The 24,952-nt window shown below is 41.4% G+C and overlaps 1 protein-coding gene across 1 annotated transcript in view; it reads left to right on the top strand.

The window, feature by feature from the left end:
- The window catches only part of pcbp4 (poly(rC) binding protein 4), a 38,749-nt gene extending 15,408 nt beyond the window's left edge, over nucleotides 1-23,341 (top strand). Inside the window, 10 exon segments of the mRNA XM_056447629.1 lie at nucleotides 539-610; nucleotides 7,070-7,111; nucleotides 7,278-7,356; nucleotides 11,189-11,244; nucleotides 18,003-18,054; nucleotides 18,057-18,151; nucleotides 18,153-18,172; nucleotides 22,896-23,049; nucleotides 23,051-23,128; nucleotides 23,130-23,341. Of these exon segments, the coding sequence (XP_056303604.1) occupies nucleotides 539-610; nucleotides 7,070-7,111; nucleotides 7,278-7,356; nucleotides 11,189-11,244; nucleotides 18,003-18,054; nucleotides 18,057-18,151; nucleotides 18,153-18,172; nucleotides 22,896-23,049; nucleotides 23,051-23,128; nucleotides 23,130-23,255 (774 nt within the window). The 3' untranslated portion in view covers nucleotides 23,256-23,341.
- The last annotated feature ends 1,611 nt before the right edge of the window (nucleotides 23,342-24,952 follow it).

The following is a 24,952-nucleotide window of genomic DNA, read 5'->3' on the forward strand; positions in this document are numbered from 1 at the left end:
TAATCTATAAAGTATTCTCGTTGACACTGTCAGCTTGAGTTAAATGGCCTTCCATCACTCCCAGGCTTGTTTTCGTCCGTGTCAAATGAAATATGCTGTCTTGTACTCTTTAATCTACCGTTTGTCCTATTATTCACTTCACATAATTCTCTAACGCGTTTCAGGACGAGAGTAGAGAGGCTGTTATGTTTATTCATGTTGACACGGCTATTCATTATTGACGCTTCTACGCATGAATAACAGTAGCATTAAGATCAATCAGGCTCATGAATATTCCCGGCCATTAAAAGTCCTCCTCGCCATTGGCGTAATTAATCGGAGTGGCGGAAACTTTAACATACGCACTTACGACGCATCGTTTGTTTGATATATTCAGCCGTCTGTCATGACAAAAGCAAGATTAATGTCTAATAATGCAATTAATGTTCAGATTGCTCATTATCTGTTTGCTTTCATATCACGGCTTGATGCTGATGACGTCTGTAACAGCTCAATTGAGCCTTGGTTTGTGTCTCTGTCCTCTATTTGCCTTCTTAAGGTTTTCGAAACGTCAGAGTTTGCGTCTCATCCGCTTTTCTCAGTGGCTCAGGGAGGCCTGGATCTGCAACAAGTGAGTATCATCAATCCATGACGGATAATGTAGGGAGCAGCGCTTCCCACTCTTTCTTATTTGCCTCTTTCGCCCCTGCATGAAGATGGGAATTCTGTTCCCTTCTGTCATTCCTCTTGCCGCATGTTGCAGCCAGTGTCCTCCCCACTTGAGCAAGGGAGCGAGACTGTACAGCAATTACTGGTTGCAGACATGAGTTTTTCCACTTGACGTTAGATTCAGGCATGGCTTTACCCTTGAAATGCTGCAGTTGTGTTGATTTATTACACGTTATTGTGTTGATTTAGTAAAGCAGTGTACAGATATAAAGTAATGGTGTTCCCCAAGGCTATGTGTTGGGTCCTGTTATATTAGGAATAGGATTCCTTTAAATGGCAAGATAAGGTTTGTGCTCAGGCAAAGTGTTAATATGCCTCTTAGTATTAAATGAATTGTGTATATAAAATCTAACTTGTTCCAGTAAAACGTTAAAGACTCTATAAAAGAAAACTATATGACTTCCTGTATTACTTTACAAACACTACTCATCAATACAGTAATGAGCTGAAGTTTTGAATGTCCTGATTTCCTGTTTATATTGCTGTCTTAGTTAGAAAACAACTGTGTATAATGGAAAAACTCATCACACTTTGTTTTAGACGTGAGTTTATATTTGACATTACATTAGAAATGCTGAATATTTATTGATTTACAAACATCAACACAATCCTGTACAATAAAGTAGTGTACACTTCATAGATTTAAAGTAATGGTGTCCCCCAAGGCGATGTGTTGGGTCCTGTTGTATTTAGAAGTATGATTGATTTAATTAGCAAAGAAAGGTGATAATGTATACACAAAGTGATGATGTATTACATTAGTTGTTTACACAATGTCATTTTTCCCAGTATAACCCAATGCAAAACAAAAAGCTGACTCAACTTAAAGTTTTAAGTCATATTGAGTCAACTTTCAACCAAAGTACTGCACTCAATTTAAGTTGAGTCAACTCAAAAAAGCTCTGCAGCAAGTTGCCTTGCAATTTTAAGTTGAGTCAGCTTTTTGTTTTACACTGTGACTTTATGCATGATTTTACTAAATGTTCAAATCCATATATTGATATGAGGAATGGGCGGAGATGCAGAATGTCAGTGTTGCTCCCTAAGTTAAAACACAACAGTGCATAATTTACAGGGTGGAAATAATATCACACAGTAATGAGCTGTCTCTCACTGCTGATTCTGTGAGAAACAAACATCTATTCTGGAGGTTATTTTGCAGTTATTTAAATCTTTTCCACTGTGCAAAGTTCATTTGAGGATGCAGTGATGGTGTGAGTGACTGATAATCTTTTGACTTCATTTAAAGGTCTTTTAGGCAGGCAATTATCAAGGATCCACAGTTTTATTTACAGCTTGGTCAGGCAGGCAATGGTCAAACAGGAGCAAAGGGTGTCATGGGGGGTAATTCAAAAGCATAGTCGAGGTCACAGGCAAAGAGGTCGATACAGGCGGCAAACAAGGCGTGGGTCAAACACGAAAGACTAAACAAGCTGTGTGTGTGTAATCAGAGGGAATCAGGAACTGGTGTGTATGTGAGGTGCATGATAGTATTTGTAGTCCAGTTCAATGGCAGGTGTGTAGTTCTCCAGCGGGCTGCCAGGCTAGATCAACGAGGATCGTGACAATATAAAGTATACACGGTTGAGGTCAAGAGATTTTATTTATTTATTTTCCCCAAATGATCAGATTCAGGAATTTTTCACAGTATTTCCTCTAATATTTGTTCTCTGGAGAAAGTCTTATCTGTTTTATTTCAGCTAGAATAAAAGCAGTGTTTAATTGTTTTTAAAGCCATTTTAAGCTCAATATTATTAAGCCCCCTTCAGCAATATTAGTGGTGGATTGTCTCCAGAATAAACCACTGTTATACAATGACTTGCCTAATTACCCTAACTTTACCCTAATTACCCTAGTGAAGCCTTTAATGTGACTTTAAGCAGAATACTAGTGTCTTGAAAGAATATCTAGTCTAATATTATGAGCTGTCATCTTTAGAAATGTGTTGAAAAAGATCTGCTAACCATTAACAGAAATTGGGGAACACATATACAGGGGGGCTAATAATTCAGGAGGGTCAACAATTCTTATTTCTACTGTAAGGCACACTTTTGTCAATGTTTTCAATCCTATATTATCCTGCTGAGACATTTTCAGTAAAATAAGACAAATTTCAGCCTCTTCCTTACATATATCATCTTTATTACTGGTAATGTTGGCTTCTTTTTGACATCTCCCGTTCGCTTGCCGCCTTCTCTGCATTTAGATCAGCATAAAAACCTCCCTGTATGCTAACGAAGACCGAATTTGGGTGAACTGTTCCTTTAAATGTCATCCTCCCTCTGACTAATGCTGATGCGAAGGCTAAAAAGGGGAACCATGTGACCTTCCAGTACAGTGGAGAAGCTGTAAGGACGAGGTGTCAGGCCCCGACGCTGACATTCTTCTAACCCAGCGGAGATAAATACTGTTCTGCCAGGAGACAAGGGACTGACAACATCACCACAGCTCTCGCTAATGAAGGCCCCGCGTTTGTGTGTGTGTGCATAAGGATTATACAGCGTTAAGTGGCTCAGCCAGCCGATTAATGCTTTTCTGCATTATTTTACCAGTTGTTTTGCGCTGGCAGAGCAGGAAGGGAGAGGAATAACGCAGGAAATGATGTTCGTTTGCTCTACTTTAAGACCTTTTCCACTCTGTACATGTATTAGCAGATTTCCATATGTTCTGATGTATGGTTATTTCTTGCTGTTGAGCTGGCTTTATGACACCCTGATCTTTCTTTCCAACAACTTTTAACCTTGAAAGGTTCAAAAAAGTGACTCTTATGGCCATTTTTATTAGTTTATAGTGCTGTATTGTCTGGGCTGGGGTTGTATATGATGGTGCCACAACCTCGTTAATAGGTTGCCAGCACATTTTCTGTTATTTTACTGACTTATTTCTCTAGATATTATGTCTTATACATTATATTATTTACTAAAATGTCAATACAAGTCACTTTGTTAAATTGTAGAGTTGAATTTACAGCATCTAACGATGACAGAGCAGAGATCAACATCCCATAATGCAGTTCACAAGTGTAAATAAGCAGAAAACACTTGTGAATTAGATGTATATATAATGTGGAAACTGTTAATTAATACAGTACAGTATGAACATTAGCAAGAATATGAAGACAAGTGATAGTTGAGTTCAATTCAGTTCCTCTTTTTTATTTACTTACCATTCAAGAGTTCACACTGAGCTGATGATCGATTATAGAGTGTTCGGCATGCTGTCCCAGGAGAGAGTCCTGAGCTCATGAGATCCCTCGAGCCCGGGCTCCCTCCCGTTTGCAGGGTGAGAGGGGAGTTTGAGCTCAGGTAGATCTGGAGAACTCCCCTGCTGTAGTGGCTAATGAACAGACAGTGATCGCTCTTAAGAGATCACTACTGACTAGGAGCATGTCTGTGGTTTAGATTTGGTTTAGTCAATTAGCTTCAGTTGCATGTTTTTGGACGGTGAGAGGAAACCGGAGAACCCGGGACGAAACCCACGCAAGCACGGGGAGAACATGTAAACTCCACACAGAAACATTGGCTGGACTAGGACTAGAACCAGTGACATTCTTGCTGTGAGGCAACAGTGCTAACCACTGGGCCACCGTGCCACCCATCTAGGAAAAGAGGAGGAGTAGGGGGGATTGTTCAAAATGAAGATGGCTGTGATATGGAACTGAGGGTATTTATAGTGGCTAGGAATCGTCTGATTGGTGAATCATAAATTGGATAATGCGGAACCGGCCCGCAAGCAATCATCAGCACGTGATCCTCTACACATTAGTCTATTAATAAACTTCACTTAACGTTTCCACCCTGACTGTCAGGTTGTAGAAATAAGCAGTGTATTCCAAGTCCTCTGAATGTTGATTTCCACTAATGAAGTTTTTATTTATATTCAGAATGCAGATGAAGATATTTTAATCCGCCCTGAGATTGTTCTGTCCTTCTGATGAAGGTCTTTTCACCTAAATCTCCAATGCATCATAGAGAGATACAAAAAAAACAAGCCCAAATGAGTGGAGTGGTTAATCAAAAGTCTAATGAAGACACACGATCACTTTATTAGATGAACAGATTTCATTTTATCTCCAAACATTGGAGTTTGGGTGACTTTAAACACTGTAAATAAACGCTGCGTTCAACACAAACAAATCTGATATGACTTCACAGCAAGCAGGTCGGCTAGAAGACGTGGAACTGAAGCAGATTTGAATAAAACAATACAGATTAAATTAAACAAACTGAAAAATTTATTATGTGTATTAACAATGGAATAACACAAGGAGAAAGCACTGAACTACTGAAGTGTGTTTAATACTTCATATAAAAGGTGCTGCAGCGTGAAGACGCCTCTCATATGCAGAATGAAGACATGCATTGCTCAGGACTGCCACAGAGTGTGTAAATCTTGATGTTCTGTGGAACTCGTCTATCAAATCTGAGCTTTATTCTGTATTCTCTATCAAATTTGGATCAGGTGATTGGCTGGGCCATTCTACAGTTTGATTTTCTTTCTCTGAAATCATCTGAGAGTCTCCTCTGCTGTGTCTTGGATCATTGTCGTGCTGAAATTGCTCCATCTTCATCCTCCTGCTAATGTAGATGTTGGACTGAAGCAGCTGATCTTCATTTACACTGAGGAAGGGCAGAGGAGTGCTGAAGAATCTACTGAGAGATTTCAGCTGCTGTCTGGGCTTTCACTGATCAACTACACCTCCCTTTCTTCATGTGTTCAACACTGTTTCCCTGCATCATTTCATTTTATTACACAGAACTCCACTTGTAAATAATTAGATTTGTTTTCTTTGCACATGTGGATTTCTTTGGTTGTCACCAACATATGCTGAACGGCACCTTTAGAATATGTTTGCTGAGAAAAAATGGTGACGTGTTTAATACTTATTCCCCTCCTGTATGGTGATTTCTGGCCATTTCTTTCCTTGGTCTTCCTATCCGTGAAGGCCTTTTCTGCATCCCAAAGAAAGCAAGTCATTATTTTGAAGCGTTTTAGGCAGAAACTTTAAGCACAACACAAAAACAGAGAATATGAGAGACATTGAAGGTTAAGGATGGCAGTCACGTAACAGATTCTGAACTCACCTCTGGAGACCAGCTAAATCCGTCCTGACAATGAAGGGTCATGTTTTCCCCCCTAAACAATGTTTGCTTTGAGAGCAGCGACCAATCATTTTCATTAAGTCGACTGCCAGAGACACAAACTGGGGTTGCTCCTCAACACGGACTGCCATTTCTGCATCACTGATCTTTTTATTTTATTTTCCATCTCATCCTCCCTCGGTTTCTCTCTCTCCTTCTCTCTTCCACGTGTTTAAACTTTTAAGCAGGCTTATGCAAGAAAACCTCTGGGAACAGCACGGAGCGTTCTCTGTAGCTTTCTTGTCTGGCTATTTGGCTTCTTATTCTCTTGATGCAGAAGCCTCGATTCAGAGATCTTCTAGGTTCACATCTGTCCCCCCCTTTAAACAGCTTTTGAATTATGAGAGCGGGAGGGTGGTCTAGAGGGACAGAGACCCCCTACTTTTTTGTCCTAACCGCTAGATAAGTGGCCCAAAACTCTCTGAAATCAGCAACCGTCTGGCAAAACACAAAGCAAACAACTTTTAGCATCTGCGTGTTTATGTTATATAAATATAGTCAGTGACATTAACCTGAAGGGCGTGTTCATAAGACTGTCATGAAGCCGTTATAATCCTGGATTGATATGATTTAGTTCAGTTACGTCATGTTAAACACAAGGCGGACATTGTTTGAGACTGCTGTGATATTTCTGTGTTGTTGTCATAAATCTGTCATCAACATGATTTCTAAGGTCAAGGAGTGATTTTGGATACTCTTCTGCTTGACGCCAGTGTAAATGGCTTGGGTTTGAATCAGGAAAATCGTCTCGAAAAACGCTGACGATAAACGCTAATGAAAAGCACCCGGTGTGGACGAGCATTAATTGCGAATTTTTATTGACAATTTAAAAAATATAAAACTATCAAAAATATATATTTATGACACAATAATCATCTCAGGACAATCATGTTTATGACAGGTTTATGACATGTTATGTTGTATTAGTAATGTCAAGACTGATTATGATGTATTTGTTTATGTCAAGTTAGCATAAAGACATCTCAGGCAATGTGACAGTTGTCATAAGCATGCTTATCTCCTTCATATTGCAGTCATGTCCTGATTATAAAGGTGTCATTGCAGTCTTATAAACACCCCTTCAGGTAAAGTGTTACCATATCCTCCAATATCTGTAACTCTAGTCCTGTCTTGATGAACAACAACATGCAATAATAAATGGCTGAATGACATCTCATCGCCATCTGTCCATATTAATGCTCTCTACCTTTCTCTTTCAGGCTTATACTGTACAAAACCAATATGGCATTCCACACTCAGAGGTAAGAAAACCACACACATGCTGCGTAACGTTCATTAGCTCAAGTAAATGAGCCTGTATATCACATGTCAATGAACTGTATGCTTTAATTCATCCTTGTCTACTGATGAGAGTAATAAACCCCTTCCATATGAATGAAGTGACATTTTCTTCCTCTTTTATCTCAGTTGGCCAAGTTGCACCAGTTGTCCATGCAGCAGGGTCTCGGCCCCATCGCTCAGGCCACGGCCACTCCAGTTCTGCCGGGTAAGTTTTGCAAAATTGTGGAAAGTAATGGTCAGGTGTTTAAAAAACAGATGTACAAACAGAAGCTTTCAGAAGCTTCAGCTCCAACCTTTATTAGTTATTAAAGGAACGCTTCACTTTTTAGGGGGAATCGGCTTAATTTACAACTCCCCTTGAGTTCCTCCAGGTCTGGCGGAAGCATTTTTAGCTTAGCTTAGCATAAATCATTAAATTAGATTAGACCATTAGCATTAGCAAGTTTTAATAATTTTCTTATTTAAAGCTTGGTAACAGTACTGTGTATTCTCATTGTGCCTGCTGTAGCCGGGGTATGGCAGCAAAATCATTGATTATTACACCAGAATGACATTTTGGGTCCTAACCATATTGACCTGGAAGATAGCAACTTTCATTTTCTGTCCGTCTTAGTACAAGGTGTAGCTACAGAAGAGTCAAGCTTTAAATAGGAAAGTCTTACTTTGAATTTTTTCAAATTAGATGCTAATGGTCTAATCTAATTCAATGATTATGCTAAGCTAAGCTAAAAGTGCTCCCATCTGACCCGGAGATTGACTATATGGGTTAAAAAATTGTATAACTCACCTGTTTAACTCTAGAGGAGTTGTAAAGTGAGCCCATTTCCAAAAAAAAAAGGAAAAGGGGAGTATCCCTTTAAACTTACCTGAACCAGCTAATCAAGGTGTTCAGACTGACGGAAACATCTAGCTAAGTGTTTTGAAAGTGGTTGAAGCTGAACTCTTAAGCTCATCCTCATGAATGGACACCACATGGGTCAGACTATAATAAAATTGGACACAAAGGCAGGACTCCCTATTTTCATGGTTCAGTTGAATCAGAACAAGTGATCTGACACCGATTCAAGGCCAGGAACAGTGTGAATGCATAGAAAAGGGGGTTATTTGTCCATCTTACTACACAATGTAACTACAGAAGAGTCAAGCTTAAATAGGAAAGTTATCACAACTCTTTTTGGAAATGTTGAGTGAGATGCTAATGGTCTAATCCATTTCAATGATTTATGCTAAGCTAAGCTAAAAGTGCTTTCACCAAACTCGGAGATCAGCTGAATGGATTCAATATGGGTATAACTCAACTGTTTAAGTCTAGGGGAGCTGTAAATGAGTCCATTTCCAAAAAAAAGTGGAGTATTGCTTTAAACGTACCTGTAGTAGCTAACCAAGGGGTTCAGACTGACTGGAAACATCTAGCTAAGTGAAAGTGGTTGAACTGAACTCCATGAATGGACACCCTATAGGTCAGACTATAATAAAACTGGACCCAAAATGGTTCTCATAGTTCAGGTGAATCTGTAATTTGGTGAACAAGTGATCTGACACCGATCAAGGCCAGGAACAGTGTGAATGCATAGAGAAGTAGGTTATTTGTCTACTCTTTGTGAACTAAACGTCCAATAAACAGAACTCAAGTCTAAAACAGCCAATATTTACCCTAAAGCACTAGTAGTGTTTTAGCAGGGCTAAATCTCTGCTTATAGTGATAGTGGATGTGACACAATTCCACTTGAGAACTCAAGCTTTAGCACATGAATTGAAACAGACCTCCCAAAGACCCAGAGGCCACCCAAGTTCAAGGTAATACACCTGAGCTCCATGGAGCATACGGCGCATGCAGATTACAGCTGCAAAAACGGGGCCAAGCTTTACAAGGCTCCACAGTCAGCTCCTGGCGCTTCACAGAGCCGTGACAAATGTCCAGCTAAAGCAAAAAAGGAGGGACTTTCTTCCATTTTCCTTGCTCCCTGTCCTGTTTTTCTGTCTTGCACACAACCAGACATCCAATTATACATCCAGCCCGAGTTATTCAGCGGTGTGTGTTAATATCTCCCCAACATTTGCAAAAGATCTGCGGCGTAGGCCTTCTCAAAGCCAAGAGACTGTCGAACATTATGGTAAATAAGCTCTTTTGGTGCAAATGTGAGAATCAAAAAGCCCCTTCGAGGAATTGAGTGGTCGAAACAAATGTAATAGTTGCCCCCCATTGCTTAAAATTACAAGAGCACATCCTATCATGATATGGCTGGGGAATTCGATTATGTCTGAGGTAAAAAGCTCATCAGTCAAGGCAATGTTTCAGTCTATTAAATAGGCCCCTGTTGGGCTGGGAGGCACTGCTGGGTCTGGCCCGCCTGCTGAGACAGGAAGGAAAAACAGGCTAGCTCTGTGCCCGTCATTAGCGGCTAGATGATAGCATCCAGCTAACTGGTAGGAGAACACTTAAAGGGATATTGTAGATTCAGGATAACAGGAGAATTTGTAGCATAATGCTAATGATGGTTGTGGATCACAAATAGGCCTGTCGTCATGCTAAGAGGCTATTGCGGTCCAATGTTTTAACAGTAGCTTCAATTCAACAATATGTTTCCTCCTAAAGACACCCGCTTCCAATGTTATCATTCGATTGATATGGGTGTTATCAGCTGATAGATATGGGCCAATAAGAGTGCCTACTAGTAGGCTCAGGAGGCTGTGATCATCCATCCACATGGTTAATCAGCTATACTAATAGAGAAGACTCCAGATCTGTTTGTACAGTACTGTGATTCTTGGGATTAGGTTTGGGTAGGGCTAGACCTTAATAAATAAAATTAATGGGACATTTAATATAGAATATAAATAATTATCTTTAACTTCCGACCCCAGCCGTATGTGATCTATAGCTGATTAACCATATGGATGGATGATAACAGCCTTCTGAGCCTACTAGTAGGCGTAGAAGGCCCCTACTGGCCCATATCTATCAGCTGATAACCACTGATAACGCCCATTCAATCCCGTGATAACTTTGGCTGCCAAAGATACGACTGAAAACTATGCGCAAAACTGGAACATCGCACATTTGTGATTAAAGCAAAGTTTCCATCCAATGAGTCAAAGAGAACGAAGAAAAAACCCCAGAAGAAGAAGACAGAACACAGATGAACGTTGTGCTTGGTTTTCAGACGCTCAACACAGTTCTGGAGGTCATAATACTGAACCACTGTGATGACAGACTTTAGCTGAGGGATTTCAGAAAGACCAAATCAACATGTTTTTTGCAATGTGGTCAGTCCAATGGTTTATACATTACTGTTATTTTTATCATCACATGATCTTTAAAAACTAACTCACATGACCTTTTTGATGCGCATACTGGAATTTATTCAGTAAAGGAGTTTCCAAATGCACATTTTTTTCTAATTGGAAGTTAATCCTACTCAGCCGTGCGTATTTTCAGAATGTATGTGCCTTTTAGCAAACATTATTTAATGTCATTTCCATATGCACATACAAATAGGTGGAGGGAAACCAAGTTACATAGTGTAACTTGAGTTAGTTATGAGAGTTTGCTAGTTGGACTAGCAGCCATTGGGTTATGAGGTCAGAGGGTATCATAGACAAGCACCTACACCAAGCCGAAGGGCTCAGCTTGTGCAGAACCAAACTGAATCTCCAAAGTAAAGCTTTGACTTTTATTTTCATTCAGCTAAATAGGTAAATCAAACGTATTACAGTTCTATTTGATGCCACCGGTTTGATGCAATGAAGCGAAGGCAAAGTGTAGCGAGAGTGGAATCAGTCAGAATTATGTGACCGGTTCTCCTTTCTTGATGCCATTTACTATAAACACACAGAATGGTGAAGAGAGAACGAAAGGGAGACAATAACATATCCTGAGACGACTTTCCTCCACATAAGGTCAAAGGAGCTTGGGTCAAATGTAGAACTCACTCACTGTGAGAAAAATAAAGGGAAATATAGAAGCAAACAAACGAGTGTACTGTACAGAGAATTCTCCTCTGGTTTTGTTAACTTGGCACTCGTTTCTTTTCCAGCAGGCATTGAGTCCAGCTCCCAGACAGCATCACAAGAACTTCTCATTCCAAATGACGTAAGTGCTAAAACTTCTGTTTGCTGATGATGCTGATTGACATCCTTCATCAAGACTTTATCATGTCTCAGAAGAGGCCCACGTGGATGTTTTAGAGAGCAGGAAAACCTGGTCAGAACTCCTTAACACATTTGCTTAGAGTGGTGTCAGGAAACACTGTTTAACCACAAGAATGGGCCAGTCTTTATTTTCCATAGAGTAACACCCTAGAGCAGTGTTTCCCAACCCTGTTCCTGGAGGCACACCAACAGTACATATTTAGGATGTCGGACCCATTAACTTCAGGTGTTGGAGTCTCTTCTAATGTTCTGATGAGTTGATTCAGGTGTGTTTGATTAGGGAGAGGGTGGAAATGTGTACTGTTTGGTGTGCCTTCAGGAACAGGGTTGGGGAACACTGGTAATTCCACCCAATAAACATTATGTTATTAATTACTCATGTCAACCCCGGAGGCTTGTGTTTCTCTTCAGAACATAAATGAAAGGATTTTAGATTTTGGTCGGAATAGCCAATCGTCAGTATTTACAGCCATGCAGATGTGTGAGGGAGCGGTCTATAAAGATTAGCTTTTTCATATATTTTCCACATTTTTGAGTGCCTCCGACTGGTTTTCGCTGTTTATTCTGATGAATATTTTCTGGTGTGCACGAAACCGTTAAGTTGACCTGCTCACGCTCCTCATCGGCCGTGCAGAAATCCTGTTTTATTTCAAAGGAATCGACCTTCAGTCTTCTTCATCTGTCCACCCCCTGCTCTGCCAGAAGAGCTTCACAAGATCCAGTTCAATCCTGTCATGGCGTCTGACTTGCTTAGCACTCCTCTGCTGTCAAAACAGAGCGGGGTAAATAAAGCCAGAGCCTTGTGTCGGAGCTCTAGGTTGTGGTGTAGACCGTGCACCCCAGAGGCCTAACGGGACGTTCCCTTCATGCCTGCTGACCGGGGCTCCCTCTCGCCTCCATGTCTCCCTGAGATCACGGGATTAATCGGCCAGCTGTGGATTCTGACCATGCTTAATACATCATTACAGCTCCCATGCTTCTGTTATTTTAAGGCTTCATGTCAATCATGCTGTCGTAATCCACATGTGCCTGGAGTTTTAAAGCCAAGGCTATTCACGTAAGAAGTTCTTGCTTACATTTAAACTTTCCCCCATTATTTGAGTCCTGAGACCTGTATTGCTCCATATTGTGTTCGAATGCTGAGGGCAAATTTATTAACCCTCCTTTCCCAAGTACTTAAGAGAGAAGGACAATTTCCCAGTAATTCCTATTGTATTTGTTTATTCTGGGAAAATATGATTTATTTTAGTTTGGCTTGAATAAAACCAGTTTTAAATATTTAAAACATGCTATAAGTCATTAAAACTATACGTTAGAAATGTTGTTGATAAAGAAACATCTTACAGTTAAAAGCCACTTGGGAACTATTTCAAAATGAAGGAAAATGGAACTGGAAATCTAACCAACTTCCATCTGTATGTCCAAAAAATAAGTATTGAACACATCCCATATTTCTCAGAAAACTTCTCTTTCTAAAGGTGTTGTTGACTTGAAATATTCACCAGATGATGGTAACACCCAAGGAAATCCACGTATCTAAAGAAACAATATTATTTTACAAGTGGAGTTCTGTGTAATAAAATGAAATGACGGAGGGGAAACAGTATTGAACACATGAAGAAAGGGAGGTGTAGTTGATCAGTGAAAGCCACTAGCTGAAATCTCTCAGTAGTTCTTCAGCAAGCCTCTGCCCTTCCTCAGTGTACATGAAGATCAGCTGCTTCAGTCCAACATCTACATTAGCAGGAGGATGAATGATGAAGCCATTTTCAGCAAGGACAATGATCCAAAACACAGCCGAGGAGACTCTCAGATGCTTTCAGAGAAAGAAAATCAAGCTGTAGAATGGCCCAGCCAATCACCTGACCCGAATCCAATAGAGAATACAGGATACAGCTCAGATTTGATAGACGAGACCCACAGAAGCTTCACGATTTTGGACAAAATCTCAGCTGAGCAATGCACGTCTTCATTCTCCATATGAGAGGCGTCTTCACGCTGCAGCACCTTTTATATGAAGTATTAAACACACTTCAGTAGTTCAGTGCTTTCTCCCTGTGTTATTCCATTGTTAATACACATAACATTTCAGATTATTTCTGGTTTTGTTTTGTTTTTATGATTATATTGTTTGGGTTTTTCCAAATCTGCTTTAATTCCATGTCAACAGCTGATCTAGAAATATAATTCCCATAAAAACATGACAATGTGTTCAATACTTATTTTCCCCCACTGTGTGATCCTCTAGTGTACAGTATTCTCTGCGCTGTGTGTGTCTGTCTAAATATTGTATCAGTGACGATAAATACCATATCAGCATATCTTGCACAGCTGTTAGCACAGATTGAGTGTGTGCATTATCTAAAGTAATTCTGTACTAGTGAAATCTCCCACCACCTTGATGCGCGCTAACAAAGACTCAGCTCTTATCAGATTGACACTATAGCTCAGAATAAAGCCTGACTTCCTGAATGCATTCATTAGCTGCTAGACCTCATTTCTCAACCTCGCCATAAACTTCAAAGAAGCTTTGCCCGTTTCTCCAATCAAGTGCTAATTTAGCATGCTTGTACATTCATATGCCTGCATAAAGCCATAAACAGGGCGAATGGAAGCATGTATTATTGAAATTCCCTCACAGCGATGCAATTCCAAGGCAAGGCGACATCAAACAGACATCAAACGGCTGGCAGACAAAGTTGTTTATCATTCGCAATCAGGTTTTCTCCCTATAGAGGAAGCAGTTTTGTCCATGCTGAAGCATCCCGCCTATATCGCCAAGAAACACCTCACCATTAGATTGGATCAGATCAGTGCTAGAGCACAGCAGAGGGCAGCGGATTCAGCTGGGATTATAATTCAGAACTGTACTGTGCAGATATTTGCCTTGCGAGAAGTGGACGAGACCGTTTGATGACACCAGTTGTAGTTGGCAGGGCAGTGTTGAGAATAAGGGCTCATTCACACCAAACATGTCTTTGCCTCTAAAAACACAAGAGTCAGCGCTCTGGATTAGTTTGAAAAAATCACATCATACAGCGGCACGGTGGCTCAGTGGTTAGGACTGTTGCCTCACAGCAAGAAGCTTGCTGGTTCGAGTCCCGGCTGGGTCAGTTGGTGTTTCTGTGTGGAGTTTGGATGTTCTCGCTGTGTCCGCGTAGTGTATAAGTGTCTACGGGTGTTTCCAGTACTGGGTTGCGGCTAGAAGGGCATCTGCTGCATAAAACATATGCAAGAATAGTTGGCGGTTCATTCCGCTGTGGCGACCTCTGAAATAGAGACTAAACCGAAGGAAAAATGAATGAATGAAAAAGCACATCATAAAGCATGACGGTATCCGGACACAGCGACTGAGCGCCTGTCATCAGAAGCTTGTAACGGTTTGTCCCACTTCCGAGTTCTCTGATTGGTCCACTGCTGTAGAACTGACAGTAATGAGCACCACTGCATTTGAAGATCTTTTAACCGTAGTGTCCGCATGAACCGAAAGCTGTGAGCGGTTTTCTTTTGTGTGTGATGCAGTTCCTAGAGAAACGGAATATTAAATGAGTAAACAGTGGGCGTGGCTTGTTTTTTTTACTGCGAGCTCATTTGATGTAGTAAAGTAGGCGTGTCATTCAGAAAGATGGGGAAAGGGTTTGGAGAGAGTTAATACAATCCTCCTCCTCACCACCTCTGTTTGTTGTCATAGTGCTGTCAAAACTAAGGCATTTGATTTCTCAGATGGGAGTACTATTGTACTGTACCTAATCACGTGACAGTGACTGGAACTAATTGCTGAACTCTGCTGTCAGGAGACAGATTTAAAGCCTTAAAGAAGAAGATTCTCCTGAATAGAGCCATCTCCAGCATGGATTGGGTGCATGTCCCTGTCTCTTGCGTTGGACCAGATCTGACCCATAGCTTGAGGCTTGATTTCGGTGGAATCAATAAAACAGAGCGATCCACGTTTAGTTGTGTAGTGAATGTGGAGGAGGTGTGTGGGAGTCTGCACTCTAACGCTCCTCTTCTCCAGGACGGATGGGTTTTTAAAAAATGAAGGATGTCGCCTGTGCAGTGCTCGCCGGAATCTTCTACGTCAGGGTGGCAGCGAGACCTGGCGGTACGCGCACTTAGCCACAATCAGCTGAGCCATTAATAGCCGCCGGGCCCCAGGGAGAGGAGCGCTTGTGACAAATCAGGAGCTTCTGACGTCCGTATGACTCCTGAGGAAAGGAATGCTTTGTGGAGCAACTCATAATCCAACTCAAAGTGAGGGGAGGGGGCCGGGATGCAGGGGATGACAAAAGACAAGCTGCCAGTCATTCGAATGATAAAACAGTCAGCCGGTCGTCCCCAGTAGGAGTCACTCCACTTTATCAGTGTCCAGGCGTGACAACAAAGCCATACGGTCACCCGACCCCTGGATCCTTCAAGAAGTGGACACCGTCCACACGAGGTGTAGTAGCTGCTTGGGTCAGATGGGTTCATGCAGTGACTTTTGCTTTGCCTCACACCAGGCTTCAATTGTGTTTTCTTGTTGCAATTAATTTGCTCAAGCTTTCATCCAGATATACAGACATATACAGCTGAATCAGAATTATTAACCCCCTGTATGAGTCCAGTTCCAGAGCAGATTTCTTCAACACATCAGAGTTTTCATAACTCATTTCTGACTGATTTAATCATAATATTTGACTAGATCTTCTTCAAGATACCAGTGTTCAGATGAATAAATACGTTTTCAGGTTAGTTTATTGATGTTTAGTGTCGTTAGGCCAGGTAAATGTGAAATCACCTGTTAATTCTTCATCATCTGGTGCTGTGATGAACAACCACCGCCAGTACATCAGACTGACTAGTCTTGAAAAGCACTCTAAGTTTGAGTATGAATAATTATGCATGTTAATGAAGTGTCCACCATTGTCAGTGTTCATTATGGTGATTATCTTGAGTTTTGGATTATTGGCATGTGTGCTGCATGCTGACGCCGCCACACGATGGATGAATTAGTTCGCCACCTGTTGTTGGTTTAACACTGACCGCCTGGATCAGCAGAACTATTGGCAGATGCTTGATACAACTCAGCCTTGTCATCTCAGGCCCAGATGAACAAACAGAGAAACCAGGCCGCTACGATGACATGCACGCGTACACAAAAAAGATTAGGGTTTGTTTGTCAAGTAAACAAATTAGATACGACGATGAGAATGCAAACGCTTGACCCTGAAATCAATAGTCACTCAGCCACACAGATGGGTCGGACGACTGTGTGTCCTGTGATGAACTACAGTCCCTGGAAATTGTCTTGATGGGAAATCTGGAAAACACCAGTTTGGTTTTGGTTAAATTGATCATATTGGAGCATGTTTATCATAATGCACGTCTTACAGCCGCAGTTGTACACACTTCACATTATAGTAACTTATTTAAAGGGGCAGTTCACCCAAAAATGACAATTCTGTTATTCATTACTCACCGTCAATCAGTTCCAATCCCCCCAAGACTCCAAGAGCTCATACTGTAATCTTATGTCACACACATGTTATGTTTCCTCGAGAGATCAGGCTGCAAGTACTAGCTAAACGTAACGTTCATGGTTCATAAAATACACCCTGATGTCTATAGAGATGAAGAAACGTGTTATTCTTAAATATAACTGGACCATGTGCTTTATTCATGTAAGATACTGTTTAGGTTATGAGAATATGTCCTCTATTCCTCTCCCAGGTAAACAGACACTTACCTTCATGTGTATTGGGTGAAGTTGATGAATTATCATGTTGTAAATGCAGCAGCTCTGATCTCTCGGCTGCAGCGTGGACTAAACAAGACGGCACCTGTCAGAGATCCAATAATAGATGATTATTAAGCTGTTAAAATGACGTAATACATATCTGAGAATCAGAATATCAGATATTTCACAACACAATCAGGACATTAATCAGTATGTGTAACACACGATTCAAACCTCTGCAATATAACGGACTGAGAGACTATACACTGCTCCAGAATAGCTTTTAAAATTCATTCATTCATTATTCAGGGTCGCCACAGCGGAATGAACCGCCAACTTATCCAGCATATGTTTTACACAGTGGATGCCCTTCCAGCTGTAACCCAACACTGGGAAACACCCCCACACACACTATGGCCAATTTAGTTGATCTGTTCCCCTATAGCGCATGTGTTTGGACTGTGGGGGAAACCGGAGCACCCACATTAACACAGGGAGAACATGCAAACTCCACACAGAAACACCAACTGACCCAGCTGGGACTCGAACCAGCTACCTTCTTGCTGTGAGGCGATAGTGCGACCCACTGCGCCCACCCCCATGTCAAAAACTTTGTATACTAAATATTTAGTATAGTATTGATATTTGGTTGTTTTCAGGTTGCGTTGGAAAGTAACTAAAATGTAACGTCTGTTCAACATTGGAAATTGGTGTGGGCTTGACATTAACCTGACTTTTCATTTCCAAACGAAATGCAACGCCCCATGAAGTTGGAGTCCAACGTCGTTCTGATGTCATGTTGACGTCCTGTGCCTGCTGGGTAGTTAATCTGGATGTTTAGAAGCCTCTATGCATCTGTGACTGTATTCTGTCCCCCTGAAGCATGGTTGGACATCTCTGTCCTAAAACTGTGAAATTCTGTCATGTTGACTGAATTATATATATATATTTACTCATCTGATTGTTCTGCGCTTTCCCTACAGCTGATTGGTTCAATAATCGGCAGGCAGGGTACAAAAATCAACGAGATCCGCCAAGTTCCGGGGCTCAGATCAAGATCGGCAGTCAGCTGGACAGCACTAGTGACCGTCACGTCACCATCACGGGCTCCCCAATCAGCATCAACTTGGCCCCAGTATCTAATCACATCCTGGTAAGCACTGGACGCCGTCCCATCATAACAGATTCCGAGCGTTTGCACTTGACCCGCTCCATGTGTTTATGTGGCATATTGTACGCCACAAATCTGTAGAGGACCTTGAAGTTGACCAAAACCTCTGAGAATACCGAGTCAGGGGTCTCTTCAGCCCATAGTTTGCAGGCCCAAAAAAAGAAGCACTCTTGAGCAAAGGCACAGCTACAAAGCAGGAAGATGTGGCGGAAAGAAGCCAGGTGAGGGATTAATTGGCCAAGTTTCAAGCCAGAAGCTTGTTAGAGCTAAGGCAGAGCATTTTTGGCTGCCTCATAGACAGACTGTAATTTTCTCCCGCCAGATCTATGCGGCCTGCAGATTGATCAAATGTTGTGTCAGGCAAGAAGCTGTAAATTCCAGACAGCTCTTCTCAGTCCACGCTAAATTTCATTTGCTAATGTAGGAAAATAAATAGTTCTGTTCTTCACCAGTCTACTGAAAACGATCGCCGGCGTACTTGTAAAGTCAGCTCTATTAACTTAATGAACAATTTACTAAACACTCGTAATAAATCCAAACCATTCGAGCTGTGTGGAGATTATATAGCTCCTGTTATATAACAATACCAAACAATCAAACTAGAGCTGGGCCATATGGCACAAAGATATACACTATAAAGAAATATCTGTTAATCAAGTGTTTTATTTAGATTATTTTATTTCTGAAAGGATATATATCATTTATTTTCATATATATTTACGCTTGTGAACTGCATTATGGGATGTTGATCTCTGCTCTGGACTCTACAGTTTAACTCTACAGTTTAATAAAGTGATTTTATTGACATTTTAGTAAATAAAATAACATATAAAAAATAATATATGGAGAAATAAGTGTGTGAAATAACAGAAAATGCACTGGCAGCTAATTATGAGGCTTTTGTAGCGTAATATACAATATCAACCCGGACAATACAGCACTGCACACTATTAATGTCAATAAGTCACTTCTTCAAAGATTTCAAGGTTACCGTTGTTGGAAGAAAGATCAAGATCCCATAATGCAGTTCAAATAAACGCAGTATAAATAAACTGAGGAAAATAAAAACTGATCATTTACAGATATGGTTTACAGTCTACACTCACCGGCCACTTTATTAGGTACACCTCACTAGTACCGGGTCGGACCCCCTTTTGCCTTCAGAACTGCCTTAATCCTCCATAGATTCACAAGCTACTGGAAATATTCCAGAGAGATTTGCTCCATACTGACATGATAGCGTCACGCAGTTGCTGCAGATTTGTGCACATCCATGATGCCAATCTCCCGTTCCACCACATCCCTAGGTGGGTCTATTGGATTGAGCTCTGGTGACTGTGGAGGCCATTTGAGTACAGTGAACTCATTGTCATCAGAGATGCTCCTCTGACCTCTGGCATCAACAAGGCATTTGCGCCCACAGAACTGCCGCTCACTGGATATTTCCTCTTTGTCGGACCATTCTCTGTAAACCCTAGAGATGGTTTGTGCGTGAAAATCCCAGTAGATCAGCAGTTTCTGAAATACTCAGAGCAGCCCGTCTGGCAGCAACAACCATGCCACGTTCAAAGTCTCTTAAATCCCCTTTCTTCCCCATTCTGATGCTCGCTTTGACCTGCAGCAGATCGTCTTGACCATGTCTACATGCCTAAATGCAGTGAGCTGCTGACATCTGATTGGCTGATTAGAAATGTGCATTAACGAGTAGTCGGACAGGTGTACCTAATAAAGTGGCCGGTGAATATATCACAATATATATGATGCGTTCTGTAAATTCAATCAATAATATTTGATATATTTAAAATATAGATTCATTTAAATAAGATCGTATTTCACACTTCAGGTTAATTAAAAATGTAGTGGAAATATAAAATAAATATGAATACAAATATCAAATACACTCTAACAGAAATAAAACCCCTCTAATAAATGCACTTTCTTGATTACAGCTTTCTCACGACGCTGTTATTCAGTACTGTTTCAGTCTGCATCACCTTAATGACACGTGTAATAATGTTCTCATGTAAATAATAGAGCATAATATGAACACTATAGGCTTGTTATTTTGTCTTAATGATATATATCGTCATATTTCACAGCCCTAAATCAAACAATTAGCACTTATAATGTGGACTAAAGCAGATCCATTAACAAATAATAATGAAGAAACACAATTAGACGCCGCTCCAACTGAGCAGCTCCAGTTATTTCTCTTCTCCTGGCTAGTGAAGAAATGAGCATGTCTAACAGATGCTGTGTCATGTTCAGAGTTATATATCAATTCTTCTAGCGTGGTATGAGTCAGCAAGTCTACAAGAGTGCAATAATTGGGTCTTGAATGAAATATTTATGCTTGTCTCAGGTGTGTTCAACAAGCAGACCGGTGCAGAATGTCAAACTCAGAGAAGCCCCTCATTACTTGCCTTGATTTGAAAGAGCTCACTCAGGCATCCTGCATGGACAACTACTCTGTTGGTTTTGAGATATTTTGGGAAGGTTTTCTTGTGTTGTTGTTTTGCTTTTGCCTTGATATTATTGATTTTTAGTGGTTTCTCATTAGTTGAATTACATATAAGTTTGGTTTTATGCCAAGAAAACGCAATCCCAGAGCAACCCAAGGCACTCCAGCGTCAGATGATTTCCTTAACCCTTTCACACGTACGATCACACCGGTGTGTGATAAGAACGTTTAAAGCGTACATCATCATCTGCTAAATTTAAACAAAGTCGTTTGAAGGCAAGTCATTTCACTCGGCGGCCATCTTCGACATCTTTAATGCTCGGGCTTTCTGTCTGAATGGGGAAACATCAAATTCTCCAAAACTGTTAGCCAAGCTTACGAGTACATTACATATTAGGAATCACCAATAAAATTAAACAACATCTGTCTCATAAGTTTAGTTTCTAAATGTCTGAATCAAACAAAATCGGCATATTTTTTGGTTGGCCAAGCTAATGCACACTCGAAAGAAACGAGATCACGACAACCAACCTCATTTATAGCCGTTCTAGACATGATCATCCTCTGGATAATGCTAAGTCAGGTCGCGCTGCTCTTCTGAAATAATCCACAGCTTGGTCTTGATGGTGAATCTCCTCCAGAAATGACAGCGACTCTTGGTTTACATGTTTATGGGCGTTTGAGTAGTTGCCGTCATGTGATGTGTGTTTGAAAGGACAGACTGTACCTCACGTTTCATCCAGAAAAGATTTGTTTTTCAAGTGTAGTGGGTTCATCTAAAAGTAGAGATTTCAGGCTTTATGTGGATGTATTTCTGATGTCTGTGAAGCAAGTATTCGCTGAGACTCCAGTGCGTTTGTTGACCACCAAACTGTGTTAAAAGCACACATCTGGTTCAAGCTTCGCCCCCCGGAGAAACGTCAGTTTATAGCAATCGATGATTGGCTGCTGTACTAGTAGGCGGGGCTTCATTCGCCATATTGAGCGTTACACTGTTCCCAATTCAAAACTACATGAGAGACACGTCTTGTGTATTCTATGTTGAGGTCTACAGGGTATAAAACTATCTAAATACTTTGAAAGCCAATTACTAAGAGAGATGAGCTTAATACTGTTTAAAAAAAATCATTGCAAGTTTAAATGCTAGAATGTTCTAAGTCAAAAGGGCATAGGGGGGATAACAGGGACTAGAACACAGCCAGGGACTCAGCTTAACTACAGCTCCAGACGTGTAGTTGCAAGTGTACAAGTTTGCGTTGCAGTTTGCGAATGTTCGTTGGAACGACGGATTTGGAAAACACCAAATCAACGGACTATGTTTGTACTGACACAACTTACGACCTTAGTTGGCTAATGATGGTTTGGGAAACGCACCCCTGATCTCTCCACTGTAGCGCAGACTAAAATAGTGTCACCCGTCATTAATGAAGTAATATGATCGTTATTAAGCTGTTAAATGACGTGAGACATGTTCTGATACATATTTGAGAATCAGAAGATCTGCTATTTACAACACAATCAGGACCTTTGTCATATTTGCAGACAAAAAAGAAACAAAACACGATATATGAATAAATCATGAGGTGGATCATGTGGACACTACAAAGCTCTGATGCAGATGGCGTATTTAAACTAACGTGTGAAAGGGTTAATGAGTCAAGCCACTGAAAATCAAACATGATTATTTACATTCTGGAAGAATCTAGAGACGTCCCCCCCTGATCATTGTCACCCCCGAACAATACTTCCTGCTAGACAGACGTCTCATTTCAATGCGTTGCATCAGAACGATCTGCATATTGAACACACCCCCTTTTTACTTGATAATCAACCATAGGCCCTCAGAAACACATCAGCGGCACATTTCATTCCATGCATCTGCAGTGAGTGCCATTCTGACAAATGCGACTTGATAACAACAAAGGCTAAAGGAAATGCTACTGAAATTAAAATCATTGTGTCTCTTTTCCCAAAGCCCCTACCCAAGCCATCACCCCGAATTAAACAGCTCCTTTCCCATGAGTGCCAAGGTCCCCCCTCAAATAATCTGTTGCAACCACCAGCAAAACACACCTCTCTTATGATTTTTTGGTTTCTTCTTTTTCTTTTGACTCTTTGTTTTTGTTTCTCTCGATTTTTTTGGTTTAACATGTCTTTTATTTAACCTTCTAACCCTTCTCCATCCGGCTCCCTCCCTTGTCCCTCCACCCTCCTCTCCTCCACCTCCTCCCCTCCCCCGTACAGTTTAGAGACCGCCAAATCCACTGCCCAGTCCTCCTCCATGTCGACCCCTGTAGACCTCAACATGAGCTTCACCCAGACTGCTCCCCCTGCATCGTCCTCTGCCGCAGCCCTGGCAGCGATGGGCGGCCTGCCCCACGCTCCAATCTTGGGCGCCCCCCTATACCCTCCCCCTCTCCAGCCTCCTGGGAATCAAATCCGTCCCCTTCCTGGCGCTGTCGGCCCCCGCTGCCACTTGCCGCCGCTGCTGCCGCCGCCGCCGCCGCTGCCCCAGCTCACGGCTCCCTGGCCTCCTACACCGCCAAGATCTCCTCGGCCAACGGCATCAAGAAACCGGAGCGGCAGAAGTTTGCGCCCTACTGAGAGGAACTACCCACACCTCCTTTGAGACGAAACGCCGCAGGGGAATACTTTTAAGGGTTCTTCTTCTCCTCTAGCCTGATGTAGCTGTGTAGAAGCAGACAGAACCAATTTGTTTTCTTTATTCGGTTTCGTAGCTTGTCCTGGAAAACGACATCAAATTTAACCTTTTGTGTTTTGGCTGAGGTAGCCGCTAAAGCCATAGACTATATTCCTAATCTTTCCCCAAATCTTCTACACACACACACACACACACACACACGTTTATTGTTCTGCTCTTATTTATTGATATTAACGAATTATTCCCGCAAAGAGTTTATATAACGTAGAACACTGTTGACTGATGCTAATCTCTTACGTATCAGCTTTTCTACAACGATGTCTGTGAATGCTTCTGTATACAACGACTTCCTTGATTTTTTTAGAAATCTTTAAACGATGTATTAAAACTAAACAAACAAACAAAAAAAAAAGATGTTTTTCAACTTGACAACAGATCGAACCCTTTGTTTGTGTTACATTTGTACGTTTGGTTCACATTATGGTTCTGAAATGTTATTTATTTTATTTATTGTGCAGAGTGTTTCTTTTACAGTCAATGTTTTCTGTAACGGCGGCAGGTATATATATATATATATATATGATGACGAAAATAATGATTTCTTCCATTCAGTCATGGGTTACGTGAAAAAGACGAGACGGTAGTTACGTAGCCACTCTCTGTACTTGCGTGCCATGGTGAATTCTGGGATGAATATCCAAACACAGCCTGGCTAGCAACAGCCGAGCATGGACAAATGCTGTTTCAGGGGGGTTTCTTTCACCATTTCTAATGGCATACATGACTACTATGCATGGTGACTGCCCATGTTGGAGACTAATGCTGCATGTTGACTTGGCCCCTCACACTAGCAAAGACACGTTCAACACAGGCTCATTCTGAAAGCGTAGCCCTGTATACGTTTCTGGAGATGGTGAATTATGTAGCCAGAGGTACGTATGGCTGCTTTTCATTTTTTAATGAACGCTACGGGGCGGTATTTTGCGCTTACCAGCTGACCACTTACCCTCCGTGTGGACGGCTTTCCCGCTGTAACCATTTTGTCCTGGTAGCTCGTCATGTAGGTCGCCGGACTTGAGGCGCAGAGAGGAGTTGACCACGACGACAGGGTTAGAGTCTGGTGAAGAACAGTTTCCAGAAAGCAGGTTCAACAAAAAACAGAATCCAAAAAATAAAATGAACAAGTAAATAACAGGGTGAGCAATGTGGTAAAATCTGAAAACGTGGTAAAATCCGACGAGGGGGACCGGGGGGCCAAGTTGGAGCACTCACTCTGGTCCCCCGGGCTTTACGCTGGTTGGAGAAAATTCCAAATTGAACTAAAACAATCTATTACAATTGGTCTAAGATTAGCCAGCAAAATTCAGGACATTACAGCCTGCAGAACCTGCGAACTTTAATAAATAAATAAATCAGACGAGGGCTTCTTTTTCTGCTTTTGAAAAGTGTTGATTGGGTTTAGGGAAGGAGGACGGTGGGTCAGTCGATCGGTCGGTCAGTCAGTCAGTCGACAGCGGCCTCTGGTGGATTTATGTGAGAACTGCAGGCGTGAATGGCACTCAAGAGAGAACTCTGAGATATGAAAAAGCGTACACAGTGACCTCTAGTGGATTCACGAAAACAAACACTGCAAAAGCAG

This window comes from Danio aesculapii, chromosome 22 (genome assembly GCF_903798145.1).
Source record: "Danio aesculapii chromosome 22, fDanAes4.1, whole genome shotgun sequence".
NCBI classification, from domain to species: domain Eukaryota; kingdom Metazoa; phylum Chordata; class Actinopteri; order Cypriniformes; family Danionidae; genus Danio; species Danio aesculapii.